This window comes from Gossypium hirsutum, chromosome A13 (genome assembly GCF_007990345.1).
Source record: "Gossypium hirsutum isolate 1008001.06 chromosome A13, Gossypium_hirsutum_v2.1, whole genome shotgun sequence".
Taxonomy (NCBI): domain Eukaryota; kingdom Viridiplantae; phylum Streptophyta; class Magnoliopsida; order Malvales; family Malvaceae; genus Gossypium; species Gossypium hirsutum.
The window spans coordinates 1,377,122-1,391,618 of NC_053436.1; the positions used below are offsets into that span (position 1 = coordinate 1,377,122).

Below are 14,497 nucleotides of genomic sequence, written 5' to 3' on the forward strand. Positions count from 1 at the left end.
AACGAATCTTCAATAGTCTACTTTACATTAGTCTTTATCAATATATTTTATTTTTCAATTTTATAGTTGTTATTATTAAGGGGTTGGATTGTAATTGATCTTTAGTATGTTAACAAGTCTTGAACTTCTATATATTTGAAAGATGTATTTAAAAGACTTGTATAGGTTTATCTATCGAGTGAAAAGAGACCAATATGTTCATTGTGGAACGCTTATTGAGTGCATTTAAGAAAGTAATCAAAAGAGTTTAATATAAAACTTAGAGGTGAGTGATTTAGGTCTTTAGATACAAAAGTGAGGTTGCTATACCGAAAGTGTGATAGAACTTGGATCATTTGTTATTTTAGAATTAAAGATAGTGGATTTACTCATTTAGCTAAGTTTAATAGACATAAAAAATTCTTTAAGTCATTAGTACACTCTTTCTTCTTCTTTTTTCATCACAATGGCAACCAAAATTAGCCGAGCAACCTAGTACTTCCATTGAACTCTCCGGTTTCTAAGCAATTGGCAAATGTTTGATTCAACAATGCCAATAAAAATTCGACTAACAATTTTACTAAATTGTTAAAATTACTTGTGATCCAATTTGACTCTCTATTATTAGGAATGTACAATATTAATGTTAACTTCTCTATTGCAAATACATTCTCATGCTTTAAGCCATAAATTTTTTTAAGTTAGGCAACAAGAAATGAAATATCCTTTTGGAAATCCTAAAACTATTCATATAACAACTATCATGCTTATTTAATACTTTATCTATCACCAATTGAGTCTTATCTCCATTGGCATGTGTATTATTGCCAATGTAGGAGGACGTGAGTTCAAGTAAACTGAAGCGCATTATTCTCCTATTGATGGGTTAAGGAAGAGTTATGTGTAGTTTTAAATATTATGTCAAAAATAGCAGATATGCTCAAAATCTATAATAAAATTGTTCCGAAAAAAAAGAAGTACTTCATCCACCCATATTTTACTTGTATAATTTGAACTCATACAAGGTTATTTAATGAAACAAGTTTCATGATGTACCAATAAGCTACTCACTATATTCTCTTTTATTGCATCATAATTATTTTGCTAACTTGTCTAACAATTGTCACAATTTTTCGTTGATATTCTTCGTTGAATTCAACATTATCGTAGCTCATATCAAAACTTTATACACATTGTTGAAGTCATCATAACCAGAAAAATAAACAAATAAAAAAATTCATATTTTATGGCATTTATTCAATATAAACACACTTTAATGAATGCCTCACGTATCCAAAACTTAATTTCGTAGTCGATTGAAACAAAAACTAATATTAATAATACATAGTTTCGCTACTATCGGAACAACATACTTTAAGTTCTATTTCGGTGTAATTTTCAATTGGTGTCGACAATATTAATATATACTAATTGATTGTGGTCACTTCCTGTTAGTATATAGTATATTGATCAATAAAATAATGAATTTTAAAATATAATTTTAAAGTTAAAATTAATTTTTTATTATTTGTTTTAGATTTCTTGAATGATAAATTGTTATATGCATAATATGAAATAATTTTATCATTTATGATTTTTTTATGTTTATTTTGAATTTGTTTAATGATAAATTATATTTGTGAAGCTTATTGAAGAGTGTTTTGTATAATTGATGAGTATTTTGTATTTGAAATTTATTTAATTTAACTGTTTGATATTTGTATATGTTTTTATATGCATTATGAAATGTTTTTTAAAAATAGTAATAAATCCTAAACGGTAAGCCGAAACAAATCGGTATTGGTGCATATTAATACTAATAAATTTTTATTTTAAATTCTAAAAATATAGAAAATAGAAAAACTTGAATCATATTATAACTTCTAATTATTTAATACAAAATAATTATCTAATGCGAAAGAATGCTGAAAAAATTCCATAAATAATAGGATTTTTAATAGCTATATAAAAAAATACATATTAATATCGCCAAACATAATAACTTTTTTTAAAGCTGCATTCATGGTGTAATGATGAGGGTTGGTGCCGTCGGTCAGGTTGGCGACACCGATGTTTCATGGTAGAAAACATGTCATTTTCATACAAATTTTTTTATCTTTTTACCTAGGTCATTTTTATAATTAATCGATTTTTCGGGTTACTTTTGAAAAAAAGCCTAGTTTTACTTAAAACAAAACAACAATATTTTGGACATATCACAGAGGGTAGGCCTGTAAGGAGTGAAACCAATGGCAACGATAAGCCGAGCGCAACTGCTGCACCATCCATCAGCCTACTTCTCCAGACTACCCCATTCCCACTCCTCCTTCTCCATCAATTTCCGCCGCCGCAAATTCTCCGTCACTCCTCCTCTCTTCTGCTCCTCCTCTTCCTCCTCAGCATCCACGAATCCGTCCATCGTCGGAGATCTTTTGAATTATCTCAACGAATCCTGGACTCAGTTTCACGCTACAGGTTTGCCAAATATTGGTTCCCTCCATCCGTTTCTTTCAGCTTTTGTTTTAGTATTTGAACATATTACTATTTCTTTGCAACTCCAATCTGTAATTAAATTTATTAGTAATTCTTTGCAAAATATTATTTTTTGTTTTTTATTTTTGCTAATTTAGTGATGAAATCTCTAAATTTTAGCATTAGTTTTTCTTTATGTACAAATAGAAAGTACAATATTATGAGCATGAAGATGTTTTCACATAATAATTATCACATCTAGTAGATGAAATGAAACTAATATACAAACTAATCTAGATATAGCCTGCAAAAATTTAATATGAAGTCGAATTAAATTAGTGCATTAAAGGAATCGAACGTGATATATAGGTTCTAAGGCCTACTCTTTGTCATTGAGTGGCAATGCCTCGTTGAGAGAAAATAACTAATTATTTGCCTTGGACCAAACTTGTTAAATTTTCTTGTACACAGCTGAAGCAAAACGACAGCTAATTGCTGCTGGTTTTCATTTATTAAATGAGAATGATGAGTGGGACCTTAGGCCTGGTGGACGATACTTCTTCACTAGGAACATGTCTTGTTTGGTGGCTTTTGCCGTAGGAGAAAAGTGAGTGGAATATACCTTGAAAATTTTTAATTTAAAACTTTTGGAATTAAAGAAATTTCAAGGGAATTCTGTGTTAGTTTTGCAGGTACATTGTTGGTAATGGATTTCATGTTATTGCTGCACATGCAGACAGTCCTTGTCTCAAACTTAAACCGAAGTCTGCGTCATCTAAGTCCAATTATCTCATGCTCAATGTACAAACTTATGGAGGTGGTTTATGGCACACTTGGTTCGACAGAGACCTAAGTGTTGCTGGAAGAGTCATTGTTAGGGCTAGTGATGGTTCATTTCTTCACAAGCTTGTGAAAGTAAAGAGACCTCTTCTACGAGTACCCACATTGGCAATTCATCTTAACCGGTTATCTACTTATTCCTTTAATAACCATTTTAAAATAATGTTTTTTTATGTTTGAATATTGCAAATACTTTTAGGATTTTTTTAAATAATTAATAATGCCTTTATTGGGATTGGCTAGTGATGATCCTGGTATTTTGTTGTTGAGGTCAACCCTACTTTTACTTTTTACCACCTATTGAAGCAGATAAATTGGATGAGGAGATCATTTTTATGCTAAAGTTCTTTTTCTTTCTCATCTACAGGTCATATCATTGTTTATTTTTTCTTCCACTGATATCTGTCAATAGTTTCTATTATTTGTATTATTAGAAGACTTTTAATTGGCAGATATCATAGGAACTTAACAAATGCCATCCATTTTGACTAGGGTAATGCGATTAATTGTTAATTTCATCCTTATGTTTTCCTCTAGAAACGAATTTCTATTGGCTAAGCTATAGAAACATTTATAGCACACCCTAAATAGGATAAAATTTTGGTAATATCATTACCATATACTTTAGCCAGTTCATCCTTTTCTTTCTTTAACTAAAACCTGTTAACATATATTCCTGATTATCCCATAATGTTGCCTGAATGCTTAAAATTTCAATTTGCCTTTTTCTTTTCCTTTCTTGAAAATAATCACTTGCGTCAAAACTGCCTGCAAGATCATTAATGTGCTAACTTTTTGTATAACTTCGAGATTTCATATGCTTAAGTGGTAAACTTTCAAGATATACAGTTGCAAAACATATTGATATATATATAGCAGTTAGTAAATATTCGTAGGATCAGTCATTTTCAATATTATATTTCCTTATAGCAGTTAGTAAATATTCGTAGGATCAGTCATTTTCAATATTATATTTCCTTATCCATCTTGAAAAGAAGGTGGACAATAAAAAAGTGCCGTTTGGTTCTCAATGGCAGTTCTTTTAAATTTAAATTTGTTTTGATCAAATCTCTCCTCTTTCATATGTGGACGATGTTTGTTTTTGTTGGACCAATTGTCAATGCATCCTTCTCATTCTCTGTCTACATTGTTTCCTTTAATTTTTTAGCACAGTAAACACTGATGGATTCAAACCAAATCTAGAGACTCACCTTGTTCCCCTGCTTGCTACAAAACCAGAAGAAGCATTTCCAGAATCAAAAGAGAAAAGTTCTTCATCTCCCAAGGCTGCTCATCATCCACTACTTATGCAGGTATTTGCTTTTGTATTATGCTCGTTTGGAGCTGTTCAAGCAGTTAATTTTAATGATATTGCACTTGCTATGATTAAGGATAAGCTTTCCCTCTCTCTGAATCTGTTTGAAAGAAGCTCTAACAAGAAGAGAAAAGGCTTGTCGATGGTGATAATATTGTAATTGCAATATTAGCTCAAATGTGGATGAGCAATCTGGTGAGGAGGGACTGAATTGAATTGAATCAAAATTTCCAAGTTTAAAGTTAAATAAATATAAATTTGAAAATAACAATATAAAAAGTATACATGAAAATTAAAGCACTAGTGAATTTGATATTAGATAACGTAGAAGGGATAGAGAAACTAAACAGAATGGTTTATAGAAGTTCTTTCCCTTAGCTCCCCTTGCTAAAGGGTCTAGTTTCTTTAAGCTTTAAAAATATCTTTCGAAGGCTAAGGTATAACTTTTACACTATTATCTTTCATTTCTAAGGTATGACTTTAACTACCTACCTTCCAAAGCTGAGGTAGAGATCTCTAAACCCCAAAGTGCGTTTTCTACTTAAAATACACAAAAAAATATCAAGGAAATTTAGTTTGGAAAACTCACTTGAAGTTTCTTTTTTCATTTGACATTAACGACATATTTAAGTCTAACTATGTCAATACTTAAGCATTTTCTTTGTAGAATAAAAAAAGAAAGAAGATTTTATTGTTATGGTATAACATAGGGTAGGCTCACAAGGTTGCTTGTGCAAAAAGAAAATGAATCTTTTGCATCCTTGAACTGGGATAATAGATCATTGTTTAATTGTAATAGAGCAGTGTCTGGCTAAAGTGCTGGGCATATATTCAACTAGGACTCTAGGAGTGACTTCATATGGAAAAACCTTTATATGGTTCTTTGGTATAAAAAAATTTGGACAGATTCTGTTTTTCTAGTATTATGGATAAACCTCTTTTAAGATGTCTATTTTATGTAATTTGCCATCTTTAAAAGGAAAAGAAAAAGAATACTGCATGATTAGACCTGAGAAATGGTTAGCCTGTCCATTTTATAGTTGCTGCCTTACAACACCCATTGCTACCCATTTTTAGATTTGTTTCACTATTTATTCCTAACTCCTATGATTTTGCAATGATTAATTCTCTTATCTGTGTAAGATGTGATCATTAATTCCCTTATTTACATGAGATAGGTGTCCACCATCCTGATCTAGGTAATTCATAGTGTAGATAGAACATGTGTTAAATCTTTTTCTTAATTTGCTTGCAGATTTTGTCAGATGAGCTGTGTTGTGATGTTGATGACATTGTCAATATTGAGTTGAACATTTGTGATACCCAACCTAGCTGTCTTGGAGGCGCAAACAATGAATTTATATTCTCTGGAAGGTTAGATAATCTTGCTTCAAGTTATTGTGCTTTGAGAGCTCTGGTTGATTCATGTGGATCTCCTGGTGATTTATCAAGTGAACATGCTATATGGATGATTGCTTTATTTGATAACGAGGAGGTAAACTTTTCCAGAGTTATATCTATTTATGCATGCTTATAAAAGGAGCTTGAGCCTATTTGAATGACTAGATGGCTTTGGAGTGGTAACTTTGAACATGATGTAATAATATGGCTTGAACACCCAGGATTATTGACAGAAGCCTAATTTTATGGTATGAACCCATCTAACCTGAGAATGAAATGAGCATTGGACCAAACTAAAAAAGTAGAGGTATAAGCACAAACGTTACACAATTATTGTTACAAACTTCAACTGCAACCTGCTATTGGTTTTCTGTTTGCATGTGCTTTCCTCCTGCAAAATGTGCTACTTAGCATGCCTTTGCAATCTGAGTTATTCTAGCTAAAAAATGGTACATAGGGAAATATATGATGGAATAAATCTTTTGCTGGGATTATTTCTTGAGAAGCATGAAATCAACACAAAAAGAACCTGTTTGATTGAACCTGATAGAACATGGCACATTCTCATAGTGAATTCATAATTTAAAACTTAGGTCATCTAAACAAAATCAAATTGTAACAATTATTGACACAGACATAACTTGTGAACTGGATTGCTTTGGAATAGGCTGTACATGCTCCTGGATCATGCAAAATTTGTTTGTTATATGTTAGCATGTGCATGTAATATAGTTGCCCTAGGCACAAAAATGTGCCATATACAAGATTGTAGCATGGAACAAATCCTTACCTCAGAAAATTTCTAGTCAAATACTGTAGAAGATAATTTTATCTGGGAGAAGTATATAAAAGTTTTAATTACTTTCAGACCTTCAGGAAGTAAACTGCCGTTTTAAAGTGAATTGCTATGTTAAGATATTTTCGGTTGTCCTCCCAGAATTACATAGTCACAGAATTTTTACTTTTCTTGACCAGGTAGGTTCAGATTCATATCAAGGTGCAGGGGCACCAACTATGTTTCAGGCAATGAGACGTATTGCTGGTTCTTTAGCCAACAGTTATGCTGGTGAGAGTGCCTTTGACCGTGCAATTCGCCAATCATTCCTTGGTATGCATCAACTGGAAGCCTTTAATTGTAGATTGCATTCTTTGTAATTTCATTAATGCTTTTTGTTACTTATTAAGAATACTTTTTCATCATCCTAAAAAAAAAAGAAAAAAGAGCATACCTTTTCAGCAGGTAGAACCTTTTTATTCTCTTTTGAGATGGATGATTGAAAAGTCTTCACCTTTTTATATCTCCATCTTTCTCCTTATGACTCATGTTTGACACCTAAAATTTGGAATGGAGATTTATTTTTTTTTTTTGGGGGGGGGGGTTATGGCTCCTCTAATAGGAGCGAAAGATGTGGAAAAAACGGAGTGGCCATTTGTAAAACACATACTTGTGAACACAGTTCCTTTAGGGTTGCCCTCAACCAAAGACAGGATGGGTAAGAGGCAAGAATTGAGTAACTGAGTCTAACAGATTAACAAAGGATCAAGGCTTTCACACCCGAGTCTAGGCTGCATAACAACACATGAATTTGAGCTCTAGCAGTTTGAGAAATTCCAAAAGTAAAAGCATGGGACAAATTAGGCATATCAACTGAGCTCAAGCAAAACTTGAGCTTATCAAAGGGGATCAGTCTCGTTAACATGACAGTTACTGTTTTTGATTCAAAGACACCTGATCACAGCTTATAGATTGACACTGTTTTGGAAACTGGACCAGGTTAGCTGGCCAAACTGATTTGAATTGGGAAATCCTGACCTTTTAAAGTGGAATTGTTTGTTAAACCAGTCTAGACCGAATTTAACTAGTTTCAGGTCATTCAATTTTACATTTTTGTCTTCCAACATATCTTTTGCAAGAGGAGATAAGAATTTTTTCCCTTTAATTATTAATTAGTAGTCAAATTATATATTCTTTTTCATCTTTCACCTATGTTTCATGTATATTTTTATAACAAATTATATTAACTTATAATATTTCTGCATCCAGTTGAACCTCATTTAACTCATTGGATTAGGGTCCACCAATTAATGGCTTTCTAACCTCTGAATGTTGAGCTACTTGTAGATCAGACATTGCTTTGTGCATAACCCACATAGTATCCTGAGTGAGAGAATGCCAAAACCCATGCTTATATGGAGTATTTAAGAGGGAAATTTAAAGGACTCACATGTAATCTGAGATTCATTAGTAAATGTAAATAAGGAAAATATGTAATCTTAGCACACGGGCATGGATTGAACTGTTGCTTGGCAGAATACAAACTGTCAAAACTTTGGTTGTATTTCCATTTAGTTGGTGTATTTTACATATGTTGCATTTACAATCTATGTCTGACCATACTCTTTAACTCCTTTCTCTTATCCTGTCTTGTCTATATAGTATCTGCTGATATGGCACATGGAGTTCATCCAAATTTCATGGATAAGCATGAAGAACACCATCGACCAGAAATGCATAAAGGTCTTGTGATCAAGCACAATGCAAATCAGCGGTATGCTACCAGTGGAGTAACAGCTTTTCTCTTCAAAGAAGTTGCAAAGATGCATAACCTTCCTACTCAGGTAACTCCATTGCCATATTACAGTAGAAGAGGTGATAGTTGGAGAAGGTAGGATCTCACTGATTAGTAAATGGATTTTAGTAACTATATAATGTGCTTTTGTAAGACAAATGGGGTACTTGATGTTGCTGGTTGTGACATGTTTAACGTGTAGACCTACTTGCCTGAATTGCTACAATTGGACCGAACATTAACAATAAGTGGATATAATGTCTAGTCATATGGTAATTTTTCACACACCTTGTGTCTTGAAAACACGAGTTATGGTGATGGATAACGATGGGACATTTGACAAATGAATATAAAGAAAAGAAAAAAAAAAAAAAAGAGTAGAAAGTTACATGTTCACATTCTTCTAGTTATATAATATGCATGTATATATCCTCTTTGAGTTATGATTTCCTTGTAGGAATTTGTGGTAAGAAATGATATGGGATGTGGATCCACCATTGGTCCCATACTTGCTTCAGGAGTTGGTATTCATACTGTTGATTGTGGCATTGCCCAGCTCTCTATGCACAGGTACCGAATCCATGCATGATAAACTTTCAACAAATAGGATTTATATATTGTTGCATTTTGCCCTATTTATAAAATGCGATTCCAGAAATACACCTATTGGTATCATGTAGATCTTAATTATTTTTCTACTTTTGATTCACACTTTTTGCAGTGTGAGAGAAGTATGTGGGAAGGAAGATATAGGCATTGCTTACAAACATTTCAAGGCATTTTACCAAACTTTCTCCAGCATAGATAGGAAGCTTATTGTTGACTAACTGGTAAAGTTAAAATTATTCATGTCATTCATATTTTGTAGCTCAAAACTTATTTTTCAAATAAATTATTTCTTGCTTCATCCTTGAATCTAGAAATTACATAAATAACAGCAAAAAAGGTGATGTCTTTAAACATAAATGCTTCAGTTGTCGTCTTTCCCATTAGTTTAAAGTTTCTTTTTCTTCAGTTCAGACTATAAAGTTTGTTCATCTTTGCTTCGGAACAAAACAATTAGAATAGAATTAGGCTTGGTCAACTGGAATTTGTATTATCCATATATTATCCATATAGGGGATCCTCCAGTTGAGAAGATCCATCGACCGGAGACGAAGAGAAAAGTCTATCTATTTTATTTAGTTATTCAGTTAAACCAATGATTCGTTATTGGAGCAGATAGCAACAACCATTTCATCCGACATGCGTATTTTTGATTTTTTAATGGATTTACTTTCTTTCTTTCTTTCAATTAGACGAATTAACCTGCAACTTCTCTTCAAAGCTTGAGCTAAAACTGATAAAAGACACGAGAACACTAAAGCCAAAAACTGGTACTATTTTTTTAGCAAAGAGTAAAGTCATCAGAGTTAGTGCCGTCAACCTAACCATTTTACAGGGTTTCTAAATTTGTTAATTTTGAGCTTCTTTTTGAGTTTTAAGTTGACATTTAAGACTTTTAATTAGACATTTGAGATGAATAATGTAACAAAAAAAAAAGAGACTAATTCAAAAGAAATTGAATAAAGAAATAGCTTTAATTTTCGGGGAGTTTCACATGTTTGATTGATTAGAAAATGAGAATGGTTGAAAAGAAAAAAAAATAAATATATGTTATTAAAATTTTAAAGGTAAATATAAAAATATTTTTAAGATTTAAAATTTTTTTTATCATTTTTTAAATTATTATTAGACCAATAAAATAAAGTCAACATTAGATCTTTGTAATTAAGGCAATGAAAAGAATAATTAAAATATATAATTTCGAAAAATTAATAACTAAATCGAAAAAGTCAATAATTAATAATTAGATTTTAAAGTTGTTTATTAATTTTATTCGAACCCAGCAAGTAAGTATTTTTCAAATTATAAGGGAAGTATTCTTCACCTTAAAATTTAAATGAATTATGATTTTTTTTTAAATTATTAAATCAATAGATTCATCGATGGAGGGGGTGTTCGTGCCCTTAGATTTTTCAAATTATCAAATTTTTATATATATAATTTATTATATTCTTGATCCACCCCTCACTTCTTAACAATTCGCCCCCTTACTTAAAGATTATATATCATTTGCTACAAATGTAATTTTTTTAATTCCTAAATTCAAAATGTTAATATTAAAAAAATAAAAAAATTTGTTAAGAAAATTCTAAAAATATCAAAAATATTTTTTTAACTATAGCTCAAAGACTAAATTAGCTATTAATCTTTTGAATTAAGGTCTGATGTTATTTTATTAACGAAATACAATTTTTAAAAGTTAAGTGATTGAAATGTAATTTCAAAAAAAATTTAGGGACAATTGGTGAAATATACCCTATAAAAAAATTAAGACAAAATTAATTACTTACTTATAATTTAAAAAAAAAAGAAAAAGGTGAAAAAACAAAGGGGCTGACGTGGCATCTTATGTAACTCTAAAATGATAAGGCACATATGAGAGTGCGGTGTTGGGGTTTTCCAACCAGACACAGTGTCTCAGTTATTTTAGCCTGATCTCTGCTTCTGTTTTTGCTTACCAAAAATGGCGGCAGAAGCTATGTATCGAAGAAGCCCATCTGCTTCAACTCCATGGAAATCTCCTTCTTCAACAGATAAAAGGTCTAAAACTAATCACCTTTTACACTTCACTATTCGAGCTTCTTCTCATTCCATTGATGATAAGAAAAAAGCTTACAAGCAACTTGGTCAGTTCCTTTTTTTTCTTTTTCTTTTCTATTTCATTTTTGTTGATGAATTTAACTTATTGGCGTTATAATTCGAAATGGGTGTTGGAGTTCATCACTGAATCCTATAATAATACTGGTTTTTTTTTTTTTTACCTTCCTTTTCCTGTATATATGCTTTTAGAATCTGATTTTAGAAGGTGAAAGTACTTTTATTATACTCACTTATTCAAATTAGTCCTTCAAGTTAGTCTTTTATGCTCTTAAAAGGAAACAAATAAGACTAGAATTGAACACATGTATCGATTAATGAAAATTATTATTATTTGCTGTTCAACTCTACACCAAGAAGAGATTTCATACAGTAAATTTTATCTAATATTAAAATTTGGCTTTGATTAGTTACAAGTCTTGTACTCTTCTTACATTTAGAATTTTGTCCCTTTAGTCCCTCTACTTTCTAATTTAAAATTTTAAGTTTCTCTTAAATTCACTAATTTAATATTTTGAAAAAAAAATACGTAGTTATGTAAAAAAAAAAATGTTGTAATAGATAGAAGAATTTTAATGGAAGTAACAATTGGACTTGTATTTTTTAATCCGAAAAGTAGTGGATTAAATTCCTAGAAATAGAATTAGACGGACTAAATTTCAAACATACGAAGAGTAAAGCGGCTTTGAGCATATTTTAATCTTTTGTTAAGTAGTACATAGATTAAATTGATCTATTTAATGATATAGAGACTAATTTGAAGTAGTTCCTATAATAGAGGACTTGTTAGGTACTTTTACCGATTTTAGAATTTTGCTGAAAAATTGTGAATTAGATACTTCCATTGATGTTCTTCTGACTTTAACTGCAACTTTTCGATCTCTTGAGAGATCTTCAGCACTATTGATTTTTCAGTGACCAAATTGATGCATTACTGTACTTTCAGAATACCAGAATGGTAGCATGTTGCTTCCTTTGATATTAGAATATCAAATATTAGGACTGCTTTAAGTACTTCTAATGTGCATGTTTAAGTAATTATCCATTTTCTGAGTTGACATCTTTTTATCACTACTTACATTAGGTCTATTTTCATTGAAGAAGAAGATTGAAGATGTCATTCTCCGAGCTGAGATGTTTGCACCGAGTGCCTTGGAACTTGAAGAAGCAAGGAGAATAAAGCAAGAAGAGATGATACGTGATTATGATCTATGGAACGACCCGGTTAAATCCAGTGAAATTCTCGTGAAGTTGGCCGATAGTGTCAAAGTGGTTGATGCTCTCAAAGATCTTAAATACAAAGTGATGTGCACTACATACTAGGAGTTCTATGTGAAAATCATTAGATAGGGCTTCGTCCAATTTTGTTAGCTTTTGCTCTATATCAATTTTTACTTGTTTCTGCAGGCTGAAGAAGCGAAGTTGATTGCACAGTTGGCTGAGACGGATGCCGTAAATTACAGCCTTTTTGAGCAAGCATATGATGCATCTTTGGCTATTAGTGATTTGTTAGATAAATATGAGGTATCTAGGCTCCTTAGGGGGGCATATGAAATGGAGGGGGCATGTGTCATTATTAAAGCCAACTCTGAAGGCAACAAATCCAAGGTTTGACTTCCACTCTTCCTTTTCTTCTCTCTTGAGTTTAACTTTGGCTACTGATCTCCGATAAGGTGGATGTCATCGTTTTTAAAACGTTCGTGCGAGAAGCATGGAACACAAGACATATGGCTAGAATGATGCTCCATTTCAAATTTTGTTGCTTGTGTTCAGCAAAATGTATCCTGTTGTATTCTAACATGATCTTAATAAATAATCTTTATCATCAGGTGTGGGCTGAACAACTTCTTAGTATGTATATGAAATGGGCGAAAAAGCAAGGGTATAGGGGTAGAGTTGTTGAGAAGAACCTTTCTACTAACGGTGGTATCAAGTCAGCAACTATTGAGTTTGAATTTGAGTACGCTTACGGTTTTCTTTCGGGAGAGAGAGGTGTCCATCACATGATAAGGTCTCAAAACGGTTCTGTTCACAATGAGGTAAATTTATTAGTACCTTTTAGCTCAATCGGCATCAATGTTGTTCTTTCTTACCAAACCTTGTTATTCCATGGGATCTTGCAGGTTAGTTCAGTAGGCATCGATGTTGTTCCTCTATTCCTTGGAACAACTCCGGACCTCCAAATTAGTGATGATGATTTGATTCTTTCGTCTGTTTTGTCACTCGGAGAGAAACAAAGCCGAACTGGATATACAGTCTGTGTGCAGCATATCCCTACCGCCTTAACTTTCCAATCTTCAGGTACTTAATTTCCTATCAGAACTGGAAAGTCATTGTCCATGCTTTGTTCGATTCAATTCCCATCTTACATTTCGATTAACCATGCTTTTTTTTGGTTCAACCTCCACCTTCTGCTTCCCGTTCCCAAGAAAGAGCTTGATATGGATAGCTTCCAGCTTTGTTTACTGTAAACTTTTATGTTTTGCTTTGGCATTGTTCCTCAAAATCCTTCTTTTATGTGCAGGTGAGAGGAGCTACTTTGCTAATCAAATCAAAACTCTCAATCGGTTAAAGGCCAAACTTCTTGTAGTAGCAAACGAGCAAGGAGTCTCCGATGTAAGTAGCATCAACACAGCCGCCATGATGGACATGTGGCAAAAGGAGACTCGAAGGTACATGTTTCATCCCAGCAAGTTAGTACGGGATGTAAAAACTGGCCTCGAATTACCCGACCTAAATTCCGTTCTAGATGGAAACATTGAAGCCCTTATTGTAGCTCATATCAACACTAGACAATCTAATTTTACAATCTAAAATTCCACATTGCTTGCTTGTACTCCCTACAATCCAAACATTGTACACAAACATATATGCTTTTGAAAAAATAAACCTCATTTTTTCGGTTTATGAACAGTGACTCAAGAACATGCCAAGGCTTTTTCGGACATCGATTGATGTCTATTTGCTTGCTTACATTAAGAGCTCAAGTACTAAGCTTTTAAATGCAGTTTTTTAAAGACGCTACTGCTAGACTGCTGCATTTAGTTGCCATTTACTATCCAAAACCGACCCTAAGCGCAGCTCTTCAAAGCATGTGAATGAGTCACTAATAGTTTACTACAAGCTATCTTATTACAGCAGGTGACAGGTTTTGTTCATTTATTAAAGTCCCCCAACAATTAATTTGTGTTTGGTTTTTGAACTTACCATTAAAATG

The 14,497-nt window shown here is 32.3% G+C and overlaps 2 protein-coding genes across 2 annotated transcripts; both read left to right on the top strand.

Moving 5' to 3' along the window:
• Positions 1 to 1,994: 1,994 nt before the first annotated feature.
• On the top strand, positions 1,995 to 9,484 carry LOC107933248 (probable aspartyl aminopeptidase). The gene is made up of 9 exons (XM_016865407.2): positions 1,995 to 2,454; positions 2,923 to 3,058; positions 3,144 to 3,416; positions 4,460 to 4,604; positions 5,862 to 6,101; positions 6,983 to 7,115; positions 8,445 to 8,626; positions 9,035 to 9,147; positions 9,299 to 9,484. The coding sequence occupies exons 1-9, from the start codon at positions 2,229 to 2,231 to the stop codon at positions 9,402 to 9,404; spliced, it is 1,554 nt and encodes a 517-aa protein (XP_016720896.2). The 5' UTR covers positions 1,995 to 2,228; the 3' UTR covers positions 9,405 to 9,484.
• A 1,581-nt stretch (positions 9,485 to 11,065) lies between these two features.
• Positions 11,066 to 14,187, top strand: LOC107933296 (peptide chain release factor PrfB3, chloroplastic). Its single transcript, XM_016865467.2, has 6 exons — positions 11,066 to 11,309; positions 12,365 to 12,582; positions 12,688 to 12,888; positions 13,110 to 13,319; positions 13,404 to 13,581; positions 13,805 to 14,187. Exons 1-6 carry the CDS (start codon positions 11,147 to 11,149, stop codon positions 14,092 to 14,094), a joined length of 1,260 nt encoding a protein of 419 aa, XP_016720956.1. The 5' UTR covers positions 11,066 to 11,146; the 3' UTR covers positions 14,095 to 14,187.
• The last annotated feature ends 310 nt before the right edge of the window (positions 14,188 to 14,497 follow it).

Excerpts from the sequence above, each read along its gene's own strand:
- LOC107933248 (XM_016865407.2), top strand. The coding sequence starts at position 2,229 with ATGGCAACGATAAGCCGAGCGCAACTGCTGCACCATCCATCAGCCTAC. Across the intron at positions 6,102-6,982 it reads CTTTATTTGATAACGAGGAG|GTAGGTTCAGATTCATATCA; the intron begins GTAAACTTTTCC and ends TTTCTTGACCAG. Across the intron at positions 8,627-9,034 it reads TGCATAACCTTCCTACTCAG|GAATTTGTGGTAAGAAATGA; the intron begins GTAACTCCATTG and ends ATTTCCTTGTAG.
- LOC107933296 (XM_016865467.2), top strand. The coding sequence starts at position 11,147 with ATGGCGGCAGAAGCTATGTATCGAAGAAGCCCATCTGCTTCAACTCCA. Across the intron at positions 13,320-13,403 it reads ACGGTTCTGTTCACAATGAG|GTTAGTTCAGTAGGCATCGA; the intron begins GTAAATTTATTA and ends GGGATCTTGCAG. Across the intron at positions 13,582-13,804 it reads CTTAACTTTCCAATCTTCAG|GTGAGAGGAGCTACTTTGCT; the intron begins GTACTTAATTTC and ends TTTTATGTGCAG.